The sequence below is a fragment of the Chrysemys picta genome, chromosome 8, assembly GCF_011386835.1.
Source record: "Chrysemys picta bellii isolate R12L10 chromosome 8, ASM1138683v2, whole genome shotgun sequence".
Taxonomy (NCBI): Eukaryota; Metazoa; Chordata; order Testudines; family Emydidae; genus Chrysemys; species Chrysemys picta.
Window position 1 is genome coordinate 38,041,848 of NC_088798.1, and position 24,464 is coordinate 38,066,311.

At 40.9% G+C, this 24,464-nt stretch overlaps 1 protein-coding gene across 3 annotated transcripts; it reads left to right on the forward strand.

The window, feature by feature from the left end:
• The first annotated feature begins 2,055 nt into the window (after positions 1–2,055).
• Positions 2,056–24,160, forward strand: MFSD14A (major facilitator superfamily domain containing 14A). Of its 3 annotated transcripts, none has more exons than XM_024107345.3 (13): positions 2,401–2,676; positions 4,839–4,913; positions 10,059–10,154; positions 11,836–11,898; positions 12,570–12,697; positions 14,265–14,379; positions 15,050–15,268; positions 15,623–15,736; positions 16,294–16,365; positions 18,050–18,162; positions 19,093–19,190; positions 20,019–20,182; positions 22,533–24,160. In XM_024107345.3, exons 4-13 carry the CDS (start codon positions 11,872–11,874, stop codon positions 22,737–22,739), a joined length of 1,257 nt encoding a protein of 418 aa, XP_023963113.1. In that variant the 5' UTR covers positions 2,401–2,676; positions 4,839–4,913; positions 10,059–10,154; positions 11,836–11,871; the 3' UTR covers positions 22,740–24,160. The 3 variants fall into 3 exon arrangements, with proteins under 3 accessions (XP_005300970.1, XP_023963113.1, XP_005300971.1); XM_005300914.5 differs by having other exon boundaries at positions 2,428–2,676; positions 4,839–4,917; XM_005300913.5 differs by lacking the exon at positions 4,839–4,913 and having other exon boundaries at positions 2,056–2,676.
• The last annotated feature ends 304 nt before the right edge of the window (positions 24,161–24,464 follow it).

Sequence of the window (24,464 nt, forward strand, 5' to 3'; positions counted from 1 at the left end):
AATTTTGAAGCACTTGGAGGACAGGAAGGTGATCAGGAACAGTCCACATGAATTCACCAAGGACAACCTGACCAACCTCATTGCCTTCTATGATGAGATAACTGACTCTGTGGATATAGGGAAAGCGGTGGATGTGATATATCTTGACTTTAGCAAAGCTTTTGATACAGTCTCCCCAAGTATTCTTGCCTGCAAGTTAAAAAAGTATGGATTGGATGAATGGACTATAAAGTGAATACATCGTCGGGCTCAATGCATAGTGATCAAGGGCTCGATGTCTAGGTGGCAGCTGGTATCAAGCGGAGTGCTCCAGAGGTCAGTCCTGGGGCCAGTTTTGTTCAACATCTTCATTAATTGATCTGGATGATGGGATGGATTGCACTCTTCGCAAGTTGACAGATAACTCTAAGATGTGGGGAGAGGTAAACACGCTGGAGGGTAGAGATAGGGTCCAGAGTGACCTTGACAAATTGGAGGATTGGGCCAAAAGAAATCTGATGAGGTTCAACAAGGACAAGTGCAGACAATTTTGGACGGAAGAATCCCATGCACTGCTACAGGCTGGCTAAGCGGCAGTTCTGCAAAAAAGGACCTGGGGGTTACAGTGGACGAGAAGCTGGATATGAGTCAACAGTGTACCCTTGTTGCCAAGGTAGCTAATGGCATATTGGGCTGCATTCGTAGGAGCATTGCCAGCAGATCGAGGGAAGTGATTATTCCCCTCTATTCGGCACTGCTGAGGCCACATCTGGAATACTGCGTCCATTTTTGCCTCTCCCCCCAAAAAGATGTGGACAAATTGGAGAGAGTTCAGCGGAGGGCAATGAAAATGATTAGGGGGCTGGGGCACATGACTTACAAGACGTTAAGAGAGGGGAACTGAACTTATTTAGTCTGCAGAAGAGAAGAGTGAGGGGGGATTTGATAGCAGCCTTCAACTACCTGAAGTGGGGTTCCAAAGAGGATGCAGCTAAGCTGTTCTCAGTGGTGGCAGACGATAGAACAAGAAGCAATGGTCTCAAGTTGTAGTGGGGGAGGTCTAGGTTGGATATTAGGAAAAACTAGTTCACTGGGAGGGTGGTGAAGCACTGGAATGGGTTACCTAGGGAGGTTGTGGAATCTCCATCCTTAGAGGTTTTTAAGGCCTGGCTTGACAAAGCCCTGTCTGGGATGATTTAGTTGGGGTTGGTCCTGCTTTGAGCAGGGGGTTGAACTAGATAACCTCCTGAGGTTTCTGCCAACCCTAACCTATGATTCTATGTGACATCAGTGTCAACTCCCTGGAAATCTTTTAGTATTCTTTTTACTTAAGTTGTCAGCTCAGGCTACACCACTAAGTTATTAGATTTCTCCTAAGACCCATTAATACGGGCATAACTGCATCCACCTTGAGTTATACCAGTATAACTCTACTGTTTTTTTTTTTTTAAATATCAGACACCCCCCTTGCCAACACAGTTGTACTAGTAGACAAACTATTTGTACACAAGGGTTTAGTTAACTTTAACCACACTTCCAAACCTATTATGAGTATTTCCTACCCAGCTTAAACATCCTCTCTAATGGGTGTCTCAACCCCATTTCTTAATGTTAATTTGCCAATACTATTCCATTGCTCTTCTATCCCATGGACGGTGGAGTCTGCTGTCGTAAGTGGTACTCGGGCAAAGAGGGTGAGAAAATACAGTATTTGTAATTGGACCAACTTGTGTTGACAAGTGAGACAAGCTTTTGAGCTACACAGAGTTCTTTGGGTAGGGTGATGCAACAGTATGATGTCCAAAAATAAGTGTAGTGGTTCTCCTTGTCTGTTATACACAAATCAAGCTTAATGGGAACCTGGGTTGGGGAAAGGATACCATTCCATGCCTATCAGGACAATGAAACCCGCCCCCGCTTGCAGCTCTTTTAAACAGACTAAGGACCTTGGAGCCACTTTAGTCAGTCCTGGCTCACGGGTGTGGTGGGGATGAGGGACAAAAATCTGTGAGCTATGCTGGCCCAACCCCTTCGGTTTATGATACCCTCAGGGCTTGTCTGCACTACCCAGCTTTTAGCAACAGGCTGTGTCGCTACAGCCGAGCTGCAGGGGGAGGGCGCAAGCCCCGTGCCCCAGGGAGCCCGGTGAGAGGGGCACTCTGTCGTCCCTGCCTGGGGCAGGTTAACCCTCCTCGGCAGCGGTGGGGAGCGACAGGGAGGCGCTGCGGGGGCTGAGCGCCGTCCCTCCACCCGGAAGCGGCGGCGGCGGCGGAGAGTTGGGGCGCCGGCCTGGAACATCGCAGAGCTGGAAAACCCCAGCGGCTGGCGGGCTGGAGAGCGCTCGCCCACCGTCAGGCGTTCCCGCCCTGCTGCCTCGTTCCAGCTCGTGAGGAGGCGGGGTATCCGTGCCCACGTGCCCCCACTCAGCCAATCGGGGGATCGCGTGATGTGAGTGTGGCCGGTGCTGTCCCCCAAGATGGCGGCGTGTGGTCCGTGAGCGGCGGCGGTGCTGGCTCTGAGCGGCGAAGCGAAGGCCTGGCTGCTGGGGAAGGTCCCGCGCCGCTCGCCGCCAAACGTGTCCCTCCCCCCCCGGGGCCCTAGGATGGTAAAATGACCCAGGGGGGGAAGAAGAAGAAACGGGCCGTGAACCGCAGCATCATGCTGGCCAAGAAGATCATCATTAAGGACGGCGGCACGGTGAGGCCTGGGGGGTGGGGCCGGGCCTGCGCCAGCTTCGGGGCGTGACGGGGGCTGGTTGTGGCACGGAGGGGAGTGCTAAGGCAGCCGGGGCGAGGCAGGCTGAGAGGGTCCGGCTGAGGTGTTGGCTGGAGGGAAGGAGTTGGCCTGGAGGAGTGCGGGACGCTGGGTTAAGCCAGTGAAGCAGGGGGAGGGAGCGTGGGGTGAGGTGAGGCCCGGGTGTATGTAGGGGATTGGCCTTTGCTATGGGGCAGTGCTATGGGGCCGGTGCAGTGAGGTCTGGGGGTTGGCCCGGAGCCGATGAGACATGTTGCGTTGGGGTTCGGTGAGCTGGGCCTGGAAAGGGGCGGACCTAGCAAAGTGAGGCTAGTCTAGCTAGACCCCGGACCGGGGGAGGGCCATTGAAAAGCCGAACGCAGTGAGGTGGACACCTGAGGCCTAAGTGCCCAGAGAATCTGTCTGGTCTGTAAGGGAGTTTGGGGTTGGCAGCAGCGTGGCCCGCTGCCTGGTTTTCAGCCAGAAAGTCTGGTCAGTAAGGGGACCTGATAGTGTCTGGTCAGATCTACTGACTGGACCCTCAAAGTCTGGTTACTGCGAGTGGGGGAGGCGAAGAGGCACCAGTCATCACCTGTGTCAGCTCCTACTCAACTGGGGCTGCCTTCTACCTGCCTTGGGTGGCTCCAGCTTCCAGCTGAGTTCCACAGGAGAGTCTCTTCTGCGGGGGGGAGGAGAGGAATGGATGGAGGTGGGCCTTGAGGGAAGAGGTGGGGCAGAGCTTGGGGGGGGGGGGGGGGGAGAAGAGGTGCAGGGAGGATTCCAGCATGGCTCCTGAAGTGTCCTGTTTTTTAAATATTATCAAATTGTTAACCCTTGTTGGCATGGTAGGTCCTGGCTTGAGGGCAATGCCTGAAACAGGTCAACCTGGGACAGAAGTTTGGCGCTAGCTAATGGGGTAATAAAGGAGACAATGCCACATTGTCTCTACTTGCTAGTTTGTGGGAAGATCCTCTATTTCATCAGTTCTCAGCCAGGAGTCTGGGACTCCTGGGGGGGCTGTAAGCAGGTTTCAGGGTGTCTGCTGAAATAAACCAACCAGAGAGCAGGGCTAGCGTTAGACTCACAGGGCAGAAAGCTGAATCCCGAGCCCTGCTGCCCAGGCTGAAGCCGAACCCTGAGCAACTTAACTTTGCGAGGCCACCTATGGCATGGGGCCCTAGGCTACTGCTTTGCTTGCTACCCTCTAACTCTGGCCCTGGCTTTTAATCTACTGAAAAACAGTTGTTGTGGCACAGGTAGGCCATGGAATTTTTATAGCATGTTGGGAGGTGGCTCGGAAAGAAAAAGGTTGAGAAGCCCTGCTCTAGGTGGAGCTACCTGGAACCTGTGAGGAAGAAGCTACCCTATAAACTCTTCTGTTGCAAGGGCTTATGCCTCTGATGTCCAGTCAGAGATGAACATTTTACCTGAGGCCTAACTTGGCCTCCACTCCCTCTGGTTGCTTTCTACCAGAGGTGGGCCCATGCTGTGTTCTGAAGGTAGCACGTGGACTGGGCATAGGAATTTTGTTCCCAAAGAACTTCTGATACTTTTTCCCTGGTGGGGCTAGTTGGCAGCCTTGGGTGGGAGGGACTAAAACTATGTTCTTTGCTGCTGCCTCATGTGGGATTAAGAATTCTGGGCTGGTGCAGGTTTTTTTGCCATTATTTCATGATAGGTTTCCGTGCTATCAAGTGTTTCCTCTCTATCTTATTGGCATCCATTTGGTCATCATTTGTTAGATTATTTAAGAAATACTTTTAAACTATACCTAGTATGGTGATTTGCCTTTACTCTCAAGTAGTAAGTTTATGAGTAATGAGCATTTGTGTCAAGACTCAATATAAAGTAACTTTACTTAAATCCATGCATTTACCATTCTGTGTAGATATGTGTAAGTCTACCGCATTTATGGATTCGATAATATTTAAACTCTTAATCTTGAAAGGAAATACCACCTAGAAAACTGCTGTGCATTTTCAGACAGCAGTTGGTTTCACAATGGCCTAGGATGATGGCAGGCAGTAAACAATTGTAGAATAGAGCAGGGAGTTCTGAGTATAATAAGTAGGATGTGGTTCTGCTGTTGGTGAAAAGCCCATCTGTGATGTGCTTTACCCATACAGTGTGTGCATCGCCATCATGGGATCCTTTGGTCTTTGTTCTGTCTTCTTCGGCTTCCATATTCTGAAAAAGAATAGGTGGGTAAGTGTGAGACAAACTTCTGTATCAAAGTAGTACTGTAAGGTTTTCCAGTTCACTGGAAGTGTGATGAAAATGTTTCCCAACAAATAGTTAAGTATTTTATCTAACAGAACTTGGAATACTTAGTGATTGAATGAAGTTGCCATAGATGCTTTTAAAAAAATACATCTATAAGCAGCATAGTTCGGTTATGAGAGAGGTATAACTTGGTCAAAATAACTGTAACAATGTATGTCTTGCTTTACTCGTGTAGTTTAGATATCTTTTCAAAATGCATTAAAATCATATTATTGCTTTTAAGATAGGTCCTTCAAATAAAGGTAAAACATCAGTTTGCTGGTCTTTTGTATAAGCAGCCAAGAACTGCCATCATCAACTTGATGAGCTACTGTCTAGATTACTTAAGGGTTGGAGGCAAAGCAAGTTCAAATTTACTGATAAATATCTACTGTGAAAGACCAATATTACTGTAGTTTGTAAGTAAAAACTTATGGCGTTACAAACATGTAGGCACATACGTTTTTTACAGGACTAATATAGTGAGTGAATACAGACAGAGTAACTTTTTTATGCTCCACTAGTTCATGCAACTGGTGAAATTAGAATTTCTTATTGGAAAAAAATTGAGTTATTACAAAAGTGCCATTCTTCTAATTTCCTTTTGGATGAACTGCCTCGAGGGATAAGGAGAAAGATTTAATGTGTCATCCAGTTGTACCTTAAATAGTGCCTTCAGTGTCAGTTACCGGTATTAAAAGCTGAGTGCAAGCCCGTTTGAAAATACATTGAGTTCAAATGTACAGAAACATGGAGTAAAAAACAGGGCTGCAACTGTTTGGGAAGTCATTAGACAACAGATATTGGTTTGTGATCTGTTTGTGGAAATATGTGCCTATTCTCAAACCCAGGTAGGGAAAGAGTATTCAGACTTTTTATTTTTTGTGAGTTAATGACCTGTTGAGGCTGTATGCTGTTATACTAGACTACGTTATTTATAATGGCAGCAAGAACTGCTTAGATGCATGGATCACGCTGTAGACATAAAAAAAAAAAAAAAACACCATAAATTAGCCCTCAGTTCTATTCTCATCCTCCCCAATTCCTCATTTGCCTGACATGCTAAATATTTTGGGGAACAGGTAAACTGAAAGGGCCTTGAATTTCTCTGATTTGCGGACCAGTAGAAATAAAAAAAAATTAAATATGCATATTTAAATTTATCAATTACTTATGGGGTAAAATCATTACATTTTGAAATTTTTTTAGCCCCAAAGAAACTCAGTAGTCCTTTTCTCTGCAAGAATTCATTGTCAGTGGCTCAAATGCATGATAGGGTAGGTCTGTAGGTCTACTATAGTATATGCTTATCCCTAGTGATTGAAACCATTATTACCCTGGTTCCCCTGTGCTCCTCTCCAGTTCTGCTACACTAGCCCAATGTTAGCTTTGTGATTGGGTTTCCTATCCAAGCACATTCACAAATCTCTTTTCAGAGTGTGGGGGTATATACTTTCCTAAACAAGGTGCAGAGGTACCTACACCATTAATTTCAGCGAGATTTTCTGTAAAAAGACTAGAGTATGGTGGCAATATGTAGGAATGTCTTTTGGAATAATAATGTGGCTTCTTATGTACTCTGTAATAGCAGAACATCAGTCAAACCTGATTTCTTATAACTCATAGTCCTGATTAAATTTAAGAGGATGCTTACAGCAGTGACTGCAGGTAGACTTCCTGTACAACTGCGATAAAGATCTTATCGGAGTGCTATCCTCCTTTGTACAGTTGTTAAATAGCCATAGTCAAATAAATGAAATACAAAATACATTTAGTAAAATACTTGTGATGTAGACTCATCAAAGGAAGGCAATAATAGTAGTTCAGACCCTCTCCTTAATTCATCCTGTTCTAATGATTTATTGCAATTCATATCATATGTACAATACTCATTCTTCTCAGACAATGGGGGGGAGGGATAGCTCAGTGGTTTGAGCATTGGCCTGCTAAACCCAGGGTTGTGAGTTCAATCCTTGAGGGAGCCACTTAGGGATCTGGGGCAAAAATCAGTACTTGGTCCTGCTAGTGAAGACAGGGGGCTGAACTCAATGACCTTTCAGGGTCCCTTCCAGTTCTTTGAGATAGGTATATCTCAATATATTACCACTGGTGAAAGGAAATTTGAACTATGATACTTAGGTATGACAGGGTGAGTTAGAGCAGGAGAATTCAAATCTTTTTCTTGTAATTTACTTCTAAACTTATTCTGGTTTATAAACTATATTAATAACAAGTGGATTCTCAGCTTTTATGATTGTACATTTGAAGTTGTCCTTGCTTTAGAGTTTTTACAGTGTTGTATCAGTAGAAGTATCTTCTAGCTATGATCCACATATAAGTTTATTTTATCGCTGGCTTGATCTATAATACAAAATCCTCTTGGACTAGAAAGACACCTATCTGACCTGGCAGATGGGGTTTCTGTAGTTCAGCTAGTGCACCACCTGTCCCAACACAACTGCCATGCTCGGAATAGATAAAGTCAAAGAACACCTGCTTCTACCATGAGTGTCAGATCCCAGTTATAACTTGAGTATTTAGCTACACTTTTGTCTTTAGGCTTTAATGTTTGTAGCTAAAATACATCTCTGTTGTGGAAGATGTAAAAATGTTGTTGCTGTTTTGAAATGCATTTAGTGTTTTCTCCTTTAGTTTGTTCACACTTAGTTGATGCATACTACTACAGTGTTTTATGTAATTCATTTTCAGACTCCAGGCCTACTTGATGTATTAATCAAATCCCATGACAGTCAAGGTTCTGCAGAATGTTAAAACTTGCATTTTTATAAATTAAGTTTCTTGTACTTGTGGTTACAACAAAAATATTCTAAATGTAGTATTGTCTTTTCATTCAGTAGACAGAGAAGCTGATATGGTAGCTCTAAGAAGTTAGCTCCCTTCCTGTCAACTCAGTTGTCTGTTACTGCTTAAGCCTATTGATTTAAATTTCAGCACTAATTCATAGCTGATCATTTTAGCACAAAGATCCAGCTAAATGATCTTATGGCTTGTGCAGTGGCAGATAAGGGTAGTCACCTTCCCCCATCTCTTTAAAAATATTTACTGCTGTAAGCAGTGAAGCTCTTCAATGCAGTCCTTGATTTATTTCCTTGACCTGCTCTCGCCTGCCCAAGATAAGGTGTCAGTGGGGTAGAGAGAAACTGTTATTTCTTCATGCCTTGCCCATAATAGAAATGTTGGAAAAGCTCTTGACCTCTGACTCTCGGGGTCGTAAGGTGGTTGTCTGCTGAGCAGCTGCCGGTAACTACTTCTCTTACCCCCACTCTGCCAACTGTTGCTTTACTCCCTGGTACAGTGAGGAAGCAGAGATAGCAGCTGAGAGGGAGGCTCCATTGTGCAGGAGCAAGTCTGATGCTGATCTGTAGCCTGGGAGGGAAAAGAATATTTGTTGCCCGTGGTAGTTACAGAAGTTTACTCTTTGGATCCTGTACTGTAGTCAGGGTGTGATGGGAGTGAAACCTAGAGGAGCTCCTCCAGGCATTGGAGCTCCTGCAAGCATGGGTGGTGCTGTGAGTTCAAGCTGCTCTCTGGCCCCTTTACAAAATTGTAAAGTCATCTCTGCTCATTGGAAAACAGAGAAGTGTAGCAAAAGAATATTTATGAATATGCTGGGCCTGTGTGTGGTAATTAGGGAAGGAAAAAGAAAAGGGCAGAAGTAACCATGGTACTAAAAGTACTCTGAAACATGTTTTCCAGTAAACATTACAGAATATAAAGCTTTTATTAGAGATGGGTCAAAACAAAGCTTTTTTCCAAATCTGTTCAAATTCAATGGGTGGTGGGTGCAGTTTACCAGTTCCAGTAGCTGCTCCTATAGCTTTGGTTACAATTCACCTGATGCAAAACCAGAAAGTTTACTTTTCTGGCTTGGATGGAGCCAAAATCTTGTAAGAATAGCTGAATTAGAGTGGCAGAAATCTCAAGATGGCAGAAATTTTGCAAGAACAGCTCATAAGATTTGAGCACTGTTAAATCCAAATCTTTGTCTGTTTGTATTTAGTCATATGAACACACTAGGCATGTGAATTGCCTCTTCATTCTCCAGTCTCACTTAATGGTTGAAAGAGTAGGTGTTGAGGCAAAGCATTTGACTTTTTTTTTTTTTTTTTTTTAAGTCCACTTGTGTAGCATTTTTAATTTGCAGGTCATTCATGTCATTCTGTTGTGAAATAATTCTCCAGTGTTTCCTGGCATGGGTAGTAATGCACTGTGGCAAGTTGACTTAGCATGTAATAAAGTATCTAAGCCTAATCAGGATTTCTCTCCCCACGCCAAATCCCTTCCACATTTAACTTTCTATCTCCATACATTCCCTTTTCTGGAAGCCACTTTTAGCTTAACTCAACAATAATATAAAGAAACATTTCTAACTCTGTCCCACATTTGATGTACATATTGAGTCTATTTGTTGTTTTCCGCAGCATTTGGGGAAAAACTTCTAATACTAGTCTCAAGTTAAAGTTGTGGTGGGCTTTCCATTGTGTGAATTTATTTTCTTTCATGTGGGTTTTAGATAATTTATTTCAACAAGTTTTTGTATTTAGTCAGACACAAGCTTTTACTAATAGAAGCACTGTTTGGTAAGAACCAAAGTTGGTTGGTAAGCCAGTTAATCAGGATTTGGAATGTGGCATTGAGTGCGAAAATAAGCGAGTTTTGAAATAATTAAATCTTGGTTTTTGACTTCTAATTGCTATGTGAACTGAATTGTTTCCTTCCCTGAGGAAAAAAAGATATGAAATTCCTCAAGAAAAGAGTTTCAGTTCAAATAGTGGAATCTTGTTAGAGGGAAGTCATTTTTCCTCAGAGTTTTCTCTATACATGGAGGTTTATGGTAATTGGCATTGCAGTTTGTACAGTGCTGATTTTTAAGACACTTCCAGTCATTCATTATGCTTCACCATATGCAAGACAGTTATTCAGATTCCTGAAACAGCTTGTTTTGAACCATACTTCATCTTAACAATGTCTTGCTTATAAACCAACATTCAAACAACTTTCTCATTAATAAAGCAGCTTTTTAAATATTCTGTAGTAACAACTTTTTTGTTTTTGTGTTTTAGCCTCAAGGAATAGGTTCGCCTAGTGTCTACCATGCTGTCATAGTGATTTTTTTGGAGTTTTTTGCTTGGGGACTTTTGACAGCACCTACTTTGGTGGTAAGTGATGTGGTTAATGAACTTCTGTATTGCATGAAAAGTTAAAAAAAAAAAAAAAAAAAAAAAAAAAAGCTAAAATATTAAGTTAATTGCAGTATTATCACAGCATTAAACTTGAAAATAAAGTTTGGGTGGAATTGAGCTGGCCTGAACTTCACACTTGGAAGAACATCTTGTGTGTTATGTTACTGAATGTGGTCAAGATTAAACAATCCATGTGGAGTTGGGCTTATTGATATCAGCCACATATCAACATATGTAATCTATGCTAATTGCACACTTTTGAGAAGAAATACTTTAAAAAAAAAAACCCTCAAACCTTCTATTCCTGTCACCCCCACAGACAGAGGCCTATCTTGAGCACAAGAGTAGGATCTAGGAATGTGTGGGATTCCAGTCCCAATTTTAAGAACTTTGTGACTTTGATCTTAAAGGATCATTACTGAACCTGGTCATTCTTACACAATATTTACTGAGTTATTTTTAATTTGTCTGTACTGTCTTTCGAACCTTTGGTAATTAACAAGGTGATGGCAAGCAGAAACTTTCTCTTTTGTAAACATGTTTTCACTCCTGCCTAAGTAATTCATTTATGCTACAGTCAGTGATATGACTTAACTTCTCTGAAATAAAGTGTGATACCACCCCTAAAGTGTATGGACAGATATTGTATCCTGATAAACTGCAATATAAGGAAATTTTTAACTTTTGTTCTTGTTTATATGCCATAATTGTGCACCATGGTTTACAGAGATTAAGGTTAGGGTTAAATTTAAAAGTTTTGCCAGCATAGCTCTGTTGGTTAGGGAAGTGATGGTTTGGGGGGAGTATGTGACATGGCTACAGTGTTGAAATCTAAAGGTTAAAAAAGTGTGTTTAGCCTTAATCTAATGTTCCTATCTTGTAAACACTTCAGTCAACCTAATGCCCATTGTAGATGTAGGTACGCTGACCTAATTATGTTGCACAGGGCACGAAATTTGCACAGCTCTGAGCGCTGTACCTAGATTGATATAATTTGTAGGTGTAGCTGAGGCTTTAGTATGCAAAAAAACAGTGTATTCAAGCCATCTGAGCAGTACATTCATCCACCATGCAGTATCTACTGTGTTGTTGGGGTACTAGTTTTGTGTTCCATGATATTGAAGTCCTTTTAAGTAGTGTTTATTTGGTATCTGAGCCAGTCTATCACACAAGTACAGCATGTCCTAATTGTTGTGTACTTTCCTTAAATAAGGAAATCCTACAACAGTATTCCTCTTCATTGAAGTAGGAATGATACTTTTATCAAACTTAATGAAATTTTCGCCAGTCTTATGTGGTAAAAAGTGGAGAAAACACACTGTGATTTTGAAGATTGTTCTTTCCTAGTTTTACTGACCCGCAGTGGTAGTGCTAACATTATAGCTTATCCACTGGTGCCTTTATTTCTGGAAAGTAAGAAGCATAGCATAATTTACTATTAGAAATTGTGTAGTCTACTATGTAAATGTCTGTAGTGAACTATTTAACAATGAGATTATTGATGTTGAATTTATGAATTTCATGGTGGATTTTACTGTAATTTATATTAATTGTTGGTATAATATGCCTCAGATATATTAATCCTTGAGTCTGTATTCATATTGAGTATTGTGAAATATGGATAATGCAGTATGTAATGCACAGAATTCTTTCATAGGTGTTACATGAAACCTTCCCAAAGCATACATTTCTAATGAATGGCCTAATCCAAGGAGTAAAGGTAGGATGAAAATTCAGTCTAAATCAATAATTGAGTACAATTTAAAATAAATCAATAAAGGGTACATGAGTGCTGATGCTTTATTAAATGGAATAAGGAGAGCCTTCCAATATAGCTTTCAAGCTGTGAATAAAGTGTGAGGGTAAATTTACCACAGAGAGCTCAAATGCAGCACTTAATTTTAATAAGATCTTGCTTTTGCTAAAATTTTTACTTGGTTTGACTGAGGAATAAATAGGCCAGTTGAATAGCCCAAGATCACGCAATCAGTTGGTGTCACAGCACATAAGAATGCAAGATACCTGTTGACACCCAGTCCTTCGCTCTGATTGTTAGACCACATGTCCTCAATGTGTTGAAAAATGGTATCTCTCCTAAATACAGCATATAAAAATGCAAAGTGCATTTTATTAAGCTGCATGTTGACTGCATTTGGATTTCACATTTTGAATTTCTGTGGGATAGTAAAATTCAAATTGCAGGCAACTGCTGCTGAGTGGAAAAGGGGGATGAAGGATACTCATAGAAGATATTGCTTGACATATTGTTCCATATAGCCAACATTTATCATTAATCTGCAAAACAAAATCAGTCAGTTTCTAACAATCTTTCAACTATTCTATTTTCTTTCATTTCTTTGTTTTTATTTAAAATTTCTTTTTACTTTTCAGGGCTTGTTATCGTTTCTCAGTGCCCCCCTCATAGGTGCGCTCTCTGATGTTTGGGGACGAAAGTCCTTCTTACTCTTAACAGTATTTTTCACTTGTGCACCAATTCCATTAATGAAGATCAGCCCATGGTTAGTAACAAGCATAGTTATTTATGGCTTTGTCTTTAGTGTGTTCTTGCCGTACGTAATTAATAACGTAGCATTTATAATAGCACTTGTATTCCAGTTAATTTACCAGATGTTGTTTAATTCTTAGCGCACCTCTGTGAGGTAGGTGCAGAAGTACTAATCTGTTGCAGAGTTGGGGAAACTGATACAGGGTGAAGTGACTTGCTGAACGCCTCAAAACCAGGCTTAGAATTTTGGATCTCCAGACTTTTAGCCCCGTGCTTGCTTCTAAGCTAGTCATTAGTACTGGAGTGACTTGTGACTTTTTAGTGGTGGTTGCTTATGTAGCAGAGAGCCCAAGAACTTGAAAGATGTATGGCCTGTGAGCTGATATATTGCTTGTACTTTTAAGCCTCTTGGGGGTCAATAACTTAATAGTTGAGTATAATTTTATACAGTATATTTCCCAGTACCTTCGTAGAATGTCTCTCTAATCCTTGCATATCTTTATTTGGCTGTAATTTTCAGCAAAATCATTTCAGTACTAAGTAAATAGTCACTAAGAATTGAAAATAGTCTTCAGAACTAGCATATACCTTTAAGCACTAGTGTGTAATATTAAAACTGGTACTGAAAAAGTAGCTGCAGCTTTTTATTATAGTTTTGCTTATCAAATATTAGAATCCAGCAAATTTTGACTAGCTGGAATTTTAGTAGTCTGATACGCCTCCATTCATGAGTCTAATGTCCCTAGGCTAATGGCTAGTTCACAATTGTCTCAAATTTGTACTGCTCCTGAAGATAAATCGGAAATAACATAGGACAAGGTCTTAGCACTGATAGAGGTCTGAGGCTGGGTCTACACTACCCGCCTGAATCGGCGGGTAGAAATCGACCTCCCGGGGATCGATTTATCGCGTCCCCGAATCGACGCTCTTACTCCACCAGCGGAGGTGGGAGTAAGTGCCGTCGACGGGAAGCCGCAGAGGTCGATTTTGCCGCCGTCCTCACAGCGGGGTAAGTCGGCTGCGATACGTCTAATTCAGCTACGCTATTCACGTAGCTGAATTTGCGTATCTTAAATCGACTCCCCCCGTAGTGTAGATGTAGCCTGAGAGTCAACTGTTCATATTGTATCTGAGGCTAATTCAAGTTGCTATCTAGTCTTAAGGGCTTTTGTGGTCTCTCCATTTTGATCCCTATTCCTGGGTGATAGGCTATTTGTTTAACAGTTTATATTTTGCAACATGCATTTTGAATGGAAATAACTGCTAGTCTGTGGACTCACGGCTAAGGCTAATGTTGGAGGATCTGTAATGAACTATCCTAATTTAACCAACAAAGCATTTTTTTGTAGAATGGCAGGTAATTCTGTTATACATTCAGTGCACACTGGAGAGATTACATAACCATATAAAGACACATGCATACTGACTTTATAAATATTTAAATTACTTGTCAGGAATAAATTGGACAATCATAGATACCTTAATCTGTCTGGAAGTGTTTCAGAAGTTTGTGAATCACTGCTAGTTATGTTTAGCTCCACTGAGCTATTCTTCTCTTTCTGATTTCTTTTTGTCCTCAGGTGGTATTTCGCTGTTATCTCTGTTTCTGGGGTTTTTGCAGTGACTTTCTCAGTGGTGTTTGCTTATGTAGCAGATATAACCCAAGAACATGAAAGAAGCATGGCCTATGGGCTGGTATGTACTTAATTCCTCTGTACCTTTTAAGCCTCGTAAGGGTCAACAACTAGAGTTCTCTTAATGAAGCTTTGTCATATTGCTGCAGGAGACACAAGCTTTTCAAAGTTGATATCTTTTCCACTATAAACTTATTTTGGCCACTCAATTTTTTTTTTTTTTTAAACACTGTTCCAAATGGAAACTTGGTTCTACTATCCAGTTCTGCATCTTCTGTTGAATGTCTTGTCAGCTTAAATTTAAAATGGCCATTGTATAATCTTTACTCTCCATTCTTTTCTGATTGTCAGGATGGTGCTATTTTCCATTTTGTTTGCATATGCAACTTTTACTATATAATGTAAACTCTGTGATTTATTAAGAGCCCCCCCCCTTATCAGATCTCTGATCTGTCCAATTAAGCTTCATACAGTCACAAGGCTATACAGTGCTGCCCCACTTAACCACATTTTTTTTCATTAAAAACTTCAGATGTCTGAAATCTGGTTCTGCTGCAGTGCCAGAGAAAAGAACTGTACATTAGTTCAGAACTTGTCCACCTGATTAGGGTGATTTGTAACTAAGTTTATGGAAGTGAAGGTGCTGAAAGTGAAGTCAGAAAAAAAGATTGGATAAGTTTGATCTTCCTTACTGGCAAACTTATTCTCATACTGACTTTTGCCTGTTACAGGTTTCAGCAACTTTTGCAGCAAGTTTAGTTACCAGCCCAGCTATTGGTGCCTACCTTGGTCGAGTCTATGGAAACAGCTTGGTAGTGGTCCTAGCTACAGCTATAGCTTTGTTGGATATTTGTTTTATTCTTGTTGCTGTACCGGAATCACTGCCCGAGAAGATGAGGCCAGCATCATGGGGAGCACCCATTTCTTGGGAACAGGCTGATCCCTTTGCAGTAAGCTATTTAAATGTTTAAGTATGGAGTGGTGGCTTGATATATGCAGATTTGGATTTGTACTGCTTTTGAGTCAGGAATGGGACTGATAGTAATTATCCCTAATTTGGGTTTTAAAAAAAATTGTTTGAGGAGTTCCTAGGTTTATTGGGGAAGGGTGTGAGTAACTTTAAATTGCTGCTTAGCAGGGATTAGCAAATGCAGATTAGCATGTGCTGAAGGACATGTTTTAACAGTGATGTATGTATTAAAGGGCATCTGCCTCTTTCAGTGTTCATTTTGTGTATCATTGCTTATGAATGATGAAGAGTAGATGTTTTCTTTTGACCTTATAGCTGTCTTTTTTTGTCCTAGTCACTAAAGAAAGTGGGTCAAGATTCCATAGTGCTGCTAATCTGCATAACGGTCTTTCTTTCCTACCTCCCGGAGGCAGGTCAATATTCCAGCTTCTTCCTATACCTCAGACAGGTAAGAACCTGCATATGAAGAAATGTCTGATAAGGAAAACTAAATTTATAGAAGGGAGTATTCTTTGCACTTGTTACATTACTTCAGCAATATATGGGTAGTCAATATGATTAATGGCTGTTGATAGTGGCTTTTAGTTACAATGATAGTTAATAAAGAGATGAATCTGTTCTCAAAATATTTCTCATGTTTCTTAGTCATTTGAATTATTCCTTGAAGTACAAGTCCCACTACATTGCAGTGGTTAAAATTAGCTTTCGTTAGCTGATAAAATATTTTTAGTCTCTTACAGTATGGGGTCAATTTTCTTTCAAGTTCCATATTCCATTATAGAAGTTATTTTCTGTTCCGCACTAGATCTTTCTCTTTATTTTATGCAAGATAAATGTTGGTTTCAATAGATTATGGGATTGAATAAAATCAGGGATGTCTTCCTCTATTTCAGATTAAGCATTTTTCTGGTTGCTCCATTTATTCTTTCCAATGATGTCACAAAACATGAAAGTGTCAATATACATTTGAAGTTTAATGATCAAATTACTCCTTCTCTAATGTAGATAATGGGATTTTCACCTGAAAGTGTTGCAGCTTTTATAGCAGTTCTTGGGATTCTCTCCATTATTGCACAGGTGACTATTGATCTATACATTTCACTAATATAATGGGTTCAAGTGAGAGCTAAATATTATGACAATCCCTGTACCTGTAATTCCAGGAACCCAGTCTATCTGGTTTCAGAAAGTTAGAATAGAAAAGGAAAGAGATGCTTTGAATTCTGATCTCATTTTATATGGCTTCCTTTTTTCCCCTTCACCTAATGTCTGACCATTTCATAAACAATTCATTCTCACATCCTGGGAAGTAGAAAAATATCACCATTTTGTGGAAGAACTGTGATGCACAGACATTGAGACTGCCTTAAATCTGTCAGAGCTGGGAATATAATCCACATCACACATTGTAGTCTAGTGCAGGGGTCAGCAACCTTTCAGAAGTGGTGTGTCGAGTCTTCATTTATTCACTCTAATTTAAGGTTTCGCGTGCCGGTAATACATTTTAACGTTTTTAGAAGGTCTCTTTCTAGAAGTCTATATTATATAACTAAACTATTGTATGTAAAGTAAACAAGGTTTTCAAAATGTTTTTAAGAAGCGTCATTTAACATTAAATTAAAATGCTGATCTTATGCCACCAGCCTGCTCAGCTCGCTGCCAGCCTGGGGTTCTGTTTCGCTAGGCCAGCAGCGGGCTGAGCAGGGCCTGCGGCCGGGACCCCAGACCTGGTGTGTGTGTGTGGGGGGGGTGTTTCAGGGGTCAGGGCAGAGGGCTGGGATGTGTGGGGGGGTTCAAGGGACAGGGCAGAGGGCTGGGGGGGGTGCAGGGCATGTGTTGGGGTGTGGGGGGTTCAGGGCAGAGGGCTGGGGGTTTGGGGGGTGCAGGGCAGAGGGATGGGGCTGTGGGGATGCAGGGCAGAAGGGTGTGTGTGTGTTGGGGGGGTTCAGGGCAGAGGGCTGAGAGGTGCAGGGCAGAAGGCTGGGGTGCTCGGCTCGTGGGGGTGCTCCCAGCCCCCTGCCCTGAGCGGCTCAGGGCAGGGGGCTGGAAGGAATATGCCCTGTTCCACGCCCTGCCCCCAGGCTCCATCCCTACCTCTCTCTGCATCTTCTACGGAGCTGTGTGCATGCTGCGCTCTTCCCCCTCCCCCTTGCTAGGGCCATCAGCTGATTGGAGCAGGGAAGGAGAGGAGGAGGAGCAGCAAAGCACCATGCTGGGGGAAGAAGCGGGGAGGGGGGAGCTTGGCTGCTGCAGAACCAAGCTTCTGCCTCCTGCCCCTGCAGGGGAGAACGGTGGGCGGGGGGGCTGAGTGGGGCTGGGGGCCAGGACCGCGACCGCAGCATGGAGCTGCGTGCCACTCAAAATCGGCTCGCGTGCTGTAGGTTGCCGACCCCTGGTCTAGTGCCTTAACCTTAATTTATTCCTTCCTTAGCCACACTCCCAAACCTCTTAGAAGTTGATTCAATCTTCTCCTTAAGCTTAGTTTGGGTTGAAAAATAGCTTGTTTAAGTCATCAGGGCAGGTTAAATAATATTCCCAGTGTATGGATTCCTCAAGGAAAATCTAAATTGTTGCACATCAAGAGCACGGTAACAATCTCTTCACATATCTCTCTCCATTATTACATGTTTCAGTCTCTGTCTAGAAAATACTACATCATAGAACTTTACTTTGCTTCTGTCAAAACTAGTGAACGTTTTATATGTATTGCTTTATAACGTGAGTATTCACAATTAAAATATGACATTCTTTTTCCCATCAGACAGTAGTTTTGAGTTTACTTATGCGGTCCATTGGAAATAAAAACACCATCTTACTGGGTCTGGGATTTCAAATATTACAGCTTGCATGGTATGGTTTTGGCTCGGAGCCTTGGTACGTACATTTCACTTTAGTTGAATTAATGAACTGACATACTAAGATTTTAAATTACTTCCTACTTAATAAAGAAACATTCACAAAGGTGTTTTGTGTGTGTGTGTGTGTTTACATGCATCAGTTTTACATGAGCGGTTATAGGCAACGCGTCCTTTGTCTCCTCTTAAGATGGAACCTTTTTTAAAAGATGTAATTGGCTTATACTTGGTGCAGTCAAAGAAACACTGCCTGGTGAACCATTCCAAACCAAGAATTTGATATTGTACTGTATGATTGACCTAAACAACGTCAATCTCTTGTGCCAATAATCTTCATAAGACCAAAAATTGTTCATGGATATTTTTATCTAAAAGGAAATGGACACCAAACAACATTGAAAAATGCTTTGTCCTCTTTCCTCTAACAGTCAGATTTTCTTAATTCTTTTTTTTTTTTTTTTTAATTTTGGGGGGTGGGGGTGGTCTTGTTGCTTGTAGTAGACTGCATTGACTTGTCAAGATGTCAGTTTACATCAGTTGTAGCACTCCTTTCTCCCTCCCCCCACACCCCCATGATTGCACCCTTTACACATGCTAACATACCAGTGACCTAACGGGGAAAACTAAGTTAAGTTCGCTTTTTGGATGTTCACCTCCTCTTAATTTGGGAGGAGAGTTTACAAAATACATGATCAATGCATCCCAGCAAGCATCAGGATTTTGCAAGGATTGGGGACTTTTCTAATCATCTCTTAAATTATTTTACACCATTTGTTAAATTCAGAATAATTGATAGGTATGAAATCAAGCAATGATAATTAACTTGTGACTTCTCTATTGCATGGGTAGTGTGTGCAGTTCTTTCTAAACTTTGTAATAAGAGTTATATGGAAGGTAGAAATTCAGAATTTGTATCTTGATTCTTTCTCTTAACACTTATGTTTTTCAGGATGATGTGGGCAGCAGGGGCTGTGGCAGCAATGTCTAGTATTACGTTCCCGGCAGTAAGTGCACTAGTTTCACGAACTGCTGATGCTGATCAACAGGGTATGTTTTATGTGTCTTCTTGTTGTTAATTTTAAGGAATGGTCAAAATAGGGCTATTCTGACCACCTTAGCACCAGATGTATCAATGCTGTCTTACTGGTACTCAAGGATTATCCTTAACCTCCATGCTACTTTGCAGGACAAATTAGCCAACATAATAGTATGTTAATGTAAATGAGAAACATTAGTGTAGTTTTAACTTCACTGTAGAAGAGTGGTAGTTCTCAAGGCCTGTGGACTGTTTGGAGGCAGCTGGGCTATACTCTTCAAACGAGGCAGATGAATAATGAGTGTGTCTAGCATAGGGAAAACCCATGCATTGAAGGTAGCATAATACTACATCACTACTTCTCTTGATTCAGTACATCAGCTGATCATGTTTCAATTCTTCTTCTCTCCCACTATGCATGGATTTACTCAATTCTTCAGGTGCATTTTTTTATTATTACTGTAGTGTCTAGGAGCCCCAGTAATATGTTTTTGCTTTTCTCTGAAGCATGAGACATAGATAGCTGTCAGAGACAACATACCAGATTTGATAGTCTCTTGGTCAGTATGGCATAGGAAATGCTGTGCTCTGACTAAAACATAAAGTTTGTCTTGCCCAATGTTCCTCATTGTTTTGGTTCTGGTGTAGGCATGATTCTCCTCTCACATCAGTCTTACAGTGATGTATCCCGATTGATTTTAGTGAAGTTACTCCTAGTTTACACCAGCATGGGGAAAAAGTGAATCAGGCTCCATTGCATGTTAGACAATTGCCAAAAAGCATTTTAAATAGTCTTCATTGTATATACATTTAATTTCATGGAATGCCTTTTTCTTTAGGTGTTGTTCAAGGGATGATAACAGGAATTCGAGGATTGTGTAATGGTTTGGGACCAGCACTTTATGGTTTTATATTCTACATATTCCATGTAGAATTGAATGAACTCCCAATGACTGAAACTGAATTGGGAGGTAACGTGGCCACACAACACCATTCAGAACAGGTATTGTTCCTATTTATTTATAAGTTACAAGAAATGCAGCAAAGAACAATCCTAGACCAGTGGTTCTCAACTTTTTTTTTTCGCAGACCACTTGAAAATTGTTGAGGGTCTCAGCAGATCACTTAATGATCTTTCCAAATGTTGTTTGTACCATTAGCTAACTATTGTAAAGCACTTTGGATAAAAGTGCTATATTAAAAAAAACACAACTCATTTTAATATCAGTAGTCTTACCTTTCTAATGCATTGGATGTGCCCTCTCTCTCCCACCACAGCAGCCCCCGAGCTGGGGCTGGGATGGAGAGGGGTCTCTCCCCCGCCGCTGCCGCAGCCCCTGAGTTGGGGAAAGTTGCCTTTTTCTCTGGCCGTCGCAGCCCTGCATGTCCCAAATTCCTTTCCTCCTCTCTCCCGCCCCTTCCCCCCCCCCCGGCCACCACCTCACCTTACATATGCATCTTCTCCAGGGTCCAGGCACCTAATTAGTAGAGTCACGCCTGTGCAGCTCCACTAATTAGGTGGGTGGCCCTTCATTCTCTTGTGTGCAGGCACGCATCTTAGCGGGAACTATCCTTGGACCACCTGAATGGAGCTTGCGGACCACTGGTGGTCCGTGGCCCACAGTTTGAGAACCTCTGTCCTAGATCTTGGAAGGGGTGGAGGGGGAATAAATTGGATATTCTAGTTCATCTCGCTGCCCTGTGACACATTCTACAGTGCTTTAGACAGTCCAGCTTTAAATGAATCAAGCAAAGGGACTTCTCAAGCCACTTCTATTGTGAGACTCTTGACCTGTCTAATAACTCTTGCAATTAAGACAATCCTCTTGATATTGAGCCTAAATTTTTCATTGATTAATCAATCCCATTGCTCCTTTGGATCACCCTAAAAAGAACCCTGTTGGTTCATGTTTTTAAACACTTTCCTATTCTCCGTCTTCTGACCAAGTTACACATCTCTTGATTCTTTCCTTGTATGCTGGTCTCTCTTGCCTGTTAACTTCTGCTTTTCTCTAAATTTTCTTCAACTTGTCAATATTTTTTTCTGGTACTACTGTGTCCAGAATTGTATCTTAAGTCTATTGAATATTTTAAAACACGTGATTTAGACTGGATACTAAAAAGCTGAATATGCTTTGCTCTTTTCATACTTTGTGGCACGCTTCTTGTCAGGCCTTGCCACTTTCTCCTCTTTATCTGACATTGGAAAACGTTCTGGCCTGTCGATATGTCTCTGCCTAAAAGGAGGCAGAAATTACCATTATGGTCAGATACCAGCCTATGCACTTCTTTGTTCCTTGGAAGCAATTGAGTGCCAGTTCTGGTCCTTCCAGCTATAGGTTATTATTTTTAAAGATAAATTATCTAAAATTTACTGCTGCAAAATAAGTCTACAAGTCAGCCAGTCTTTTTGATGGTGTGGTGAAAGACAAAGCTTGAAGATCTTGTCCTTTATTTACACTTGACTGGAGCGGGGGGGTTGATTTACTCAATTTACTTGAAGTATTCATGCTTAAATCACGAGTGCATGAATGAAAAGAGTAAAACCATAGAATGAAATCCTGTAAATAAAGTAACTTTCTGGCTGAGACAGAAAATAAGCAGAGCGAGTTAGATCATAGTCCCTTTTGTATAGTTAAATGCCTTCTTATGGTGTCTAGGTCTGTGAACACTGCACCATTGTAATGTCTACCACAGAATATAGACGGGTGAAGGAGGTAGTCTTCTGCTTTTGTATTTTCTGTTTAATTCACAGTCTTGGTTAACTTTTTAAATAGTAGTTAGTACCTTGGCTTTTCCTGTTTAAATGTGGCTGTTAATGTTGATGGGTTGGCAAGCTAGAGATTTGTGTATGTTTCAAAGGAGCTGGGCTAGGGACAAAGCTTGAGTTATACCTCAGGTTAACAGGGCAGTGAAGACCAGCCCTATACTTCATCTTGTAGCTACAGTGAGTTTTAATTACATGGCTGGAAATAGCAGTTCAGCTGTTTGATTCTATAAGTCTGTATTTCTGGCAGGTAAGACAACTAGGCAGTGGCACGTTTCCTGTGAAGTTAGAAGAGAGAATTCTGCAGTTTAAAAAACACCCAAAGAGAAACTCCTCTAATAGGTTTCTCCTCTTCTGGGTTTCCTCCCTCATCCTTTGAGAATGACTATCATTCATCTATGAATAAGGTTTAGTAGGGCTGGGTATTGAAATAGCCCACTCATTAAGAGTATTGTGCCCTAAACTAATGAAATTGTAAAATATGTTTATTTTTAAGTACAGAGCCTGATGTGAACCAACCAGTGTCTGTGAACTATGGATTTACTTAATGGTTCCTCTAGAAAATAAGTGTTTTTGTTGTTTTCAGAACTCCATAATTCCTGGACCCCCTTTCTTGTTTGGAGCATGCTCTGTGCTGCTGGCTTTGCTTGTTGCCTTGTTTATTCCTGAACACGCCAATCTAAATGCACGGTCCAGCAATTGGAAAAAACACGGTGGCAGTCATGGTCATCCACACAGTCCACAGGCCCCTGGCGAGGCCAAAGAACCTTTATTGCAAGACACAAATGTATGACGACAGAATCCAGAAAAACGTTTTTATATTTCATAGGTCTTGTTTCTAGTTCTGGATACACATTCCATTTACATAAATGTAATTTCTTAACATCTTAAGAAATGTATCTTTCTGCATGAAATTTGTAGGAACTACAGACAGGAACTGGAAATTTCTCCAAAGATGTTACAATTAAATTAACTTTTTAAAAAGAACAAACTAAGCACTGGTCTCATACTATTAATATAATTAACCTTTTCATCCTAGCTCTGAGACAAAAAGGAAAACCTATTCAAGTTATCAGCATGTGTCCCTGTGTCCATTTCCTTAAGGTCTAAAGCTTTAATTCTCTTCATGCTAAGTCTCAATGAGACATACTAGCATATTTGTGGACCCATTCATTTTATGTTGTAAAATTTTGGGTCAGATAGTACAAAGCCTTAATGTAAATGCACTCAAGTAAGGAAAAGGTGAATTGGTTTCATTTTAAAATCACTGTATGGGAGGTTTTATTTTAAGTTTATACTAATACAAAATCACGTGGTGAGCACACTTGCTGAACAGTAAAAGTTGTGTGTAAGTGCATTACTTTAATTCTTCCTAATTTTTGGAGTACAAGATAGTATCAAACAGTTAGTATTTAAATTAGTGGGTCTTTTGCACCTACAAGATTTTAATATTGGCTCTAAAACTCTGCTTTCTCAAATACAGTTTATACCACTATTTCTGATGTTTGCGTAATCAGAAGGACCTCAAAACTTGAATACACAAACTGAAATATAAGCTGATAGCCTTGAAAATGTCAGTGTGCTATATAGTGGCCTTTCAAGACTGGCTAGTAACTTTTTACTTTTACAGAGCTAATGTTTTAGTCCTAAATTTTCAGGACCCTAGTACAGGAGAGAGAGCTTTATACAGTTACTGATGTGAATTTCTCTAAAAATGTATATTTTTGTGTCCAGTTGTATTATTTAAACAAGTATTCCTTTGTATAAATTGTGTATAAGGTATAGTTTAAAATGTTTTCATCTTGTGGTTACTGCTTACTGGTTTTTTAACTTTGAACATTCATCATGGTTGACTGAGAGCTGGAAAATGTGTAAATATATTGTTAATAAATGAATATTTTAATGAATTTTTAAAATTGTCTTTGAAATCAGTTCAAACCATATCTGTATATGAATTCTTTAATGTCTTATAGCCTGCTGAACGTACTGTAGCCTTAATATTGCTTTCTCACTTGCTGTCAAGTTTTTGGGTTCCTTAGTGCTTTAAATGTAATTTGATTCAACAGATAAATACCAATTGTAGGTAAATTGTGTGAATTTTACCCTTTTCATTCCCACATACCTGTAATAGCTTATTTGTCCTTGTACTGCAAGATTTTCATGAAAAGCTTTTGCTTAATAGTGGTATTGTATTAAATCAGCAAGAAACTAAAATAATGGGCAATTTATTGCCAAGTAGAGCGCTGCATGGGACATTTTTAATCCCACTCCTGTCCTGCCCTGCAACCCACTCCCACCTGGTGCTGCATTTTCTTGCATTTTTATCCTGCGCCTATCCACAAAAATCTTAGATCCTGCAAGAGAGATTCCTTGCTGTTACTAAAAAAAAAAGTTTTTATATTATATGTAAAAGCATTCAAACACAATTTTTCCTGCTGCAGGGCTCTGCTTTAATTAACTTTGAACTTGTCATTGACATTAGAAAGCTGTTTATACCTTAAATCAGGTTAGCTCTAAA

Bases quoted from the DNA above. Each gene is read 5' to 3' on its own strand.
- MFSD14A (XM_005300913.5), top strand. From the start codon at position 2,590: ATGACCCAGGGGGGGAAGAAGAAGAAACGGGCCGTGAACCGCAGCATC. The intron at 16,366-18,049 runs GTGACTATTGAT...TTTTCCCATCAG, and splicing joins TTCTCTCCATTATTGCACAG to ACAGTAGTTTTGAGTTTACT. The intron at 18,163-19,092 runs GTACGTACATTT...TATGTTTTTCAG, and splicing joins GGTTTTGGCTCGGAGCCTTG to GATGATGTGGGCAGCAGGGG.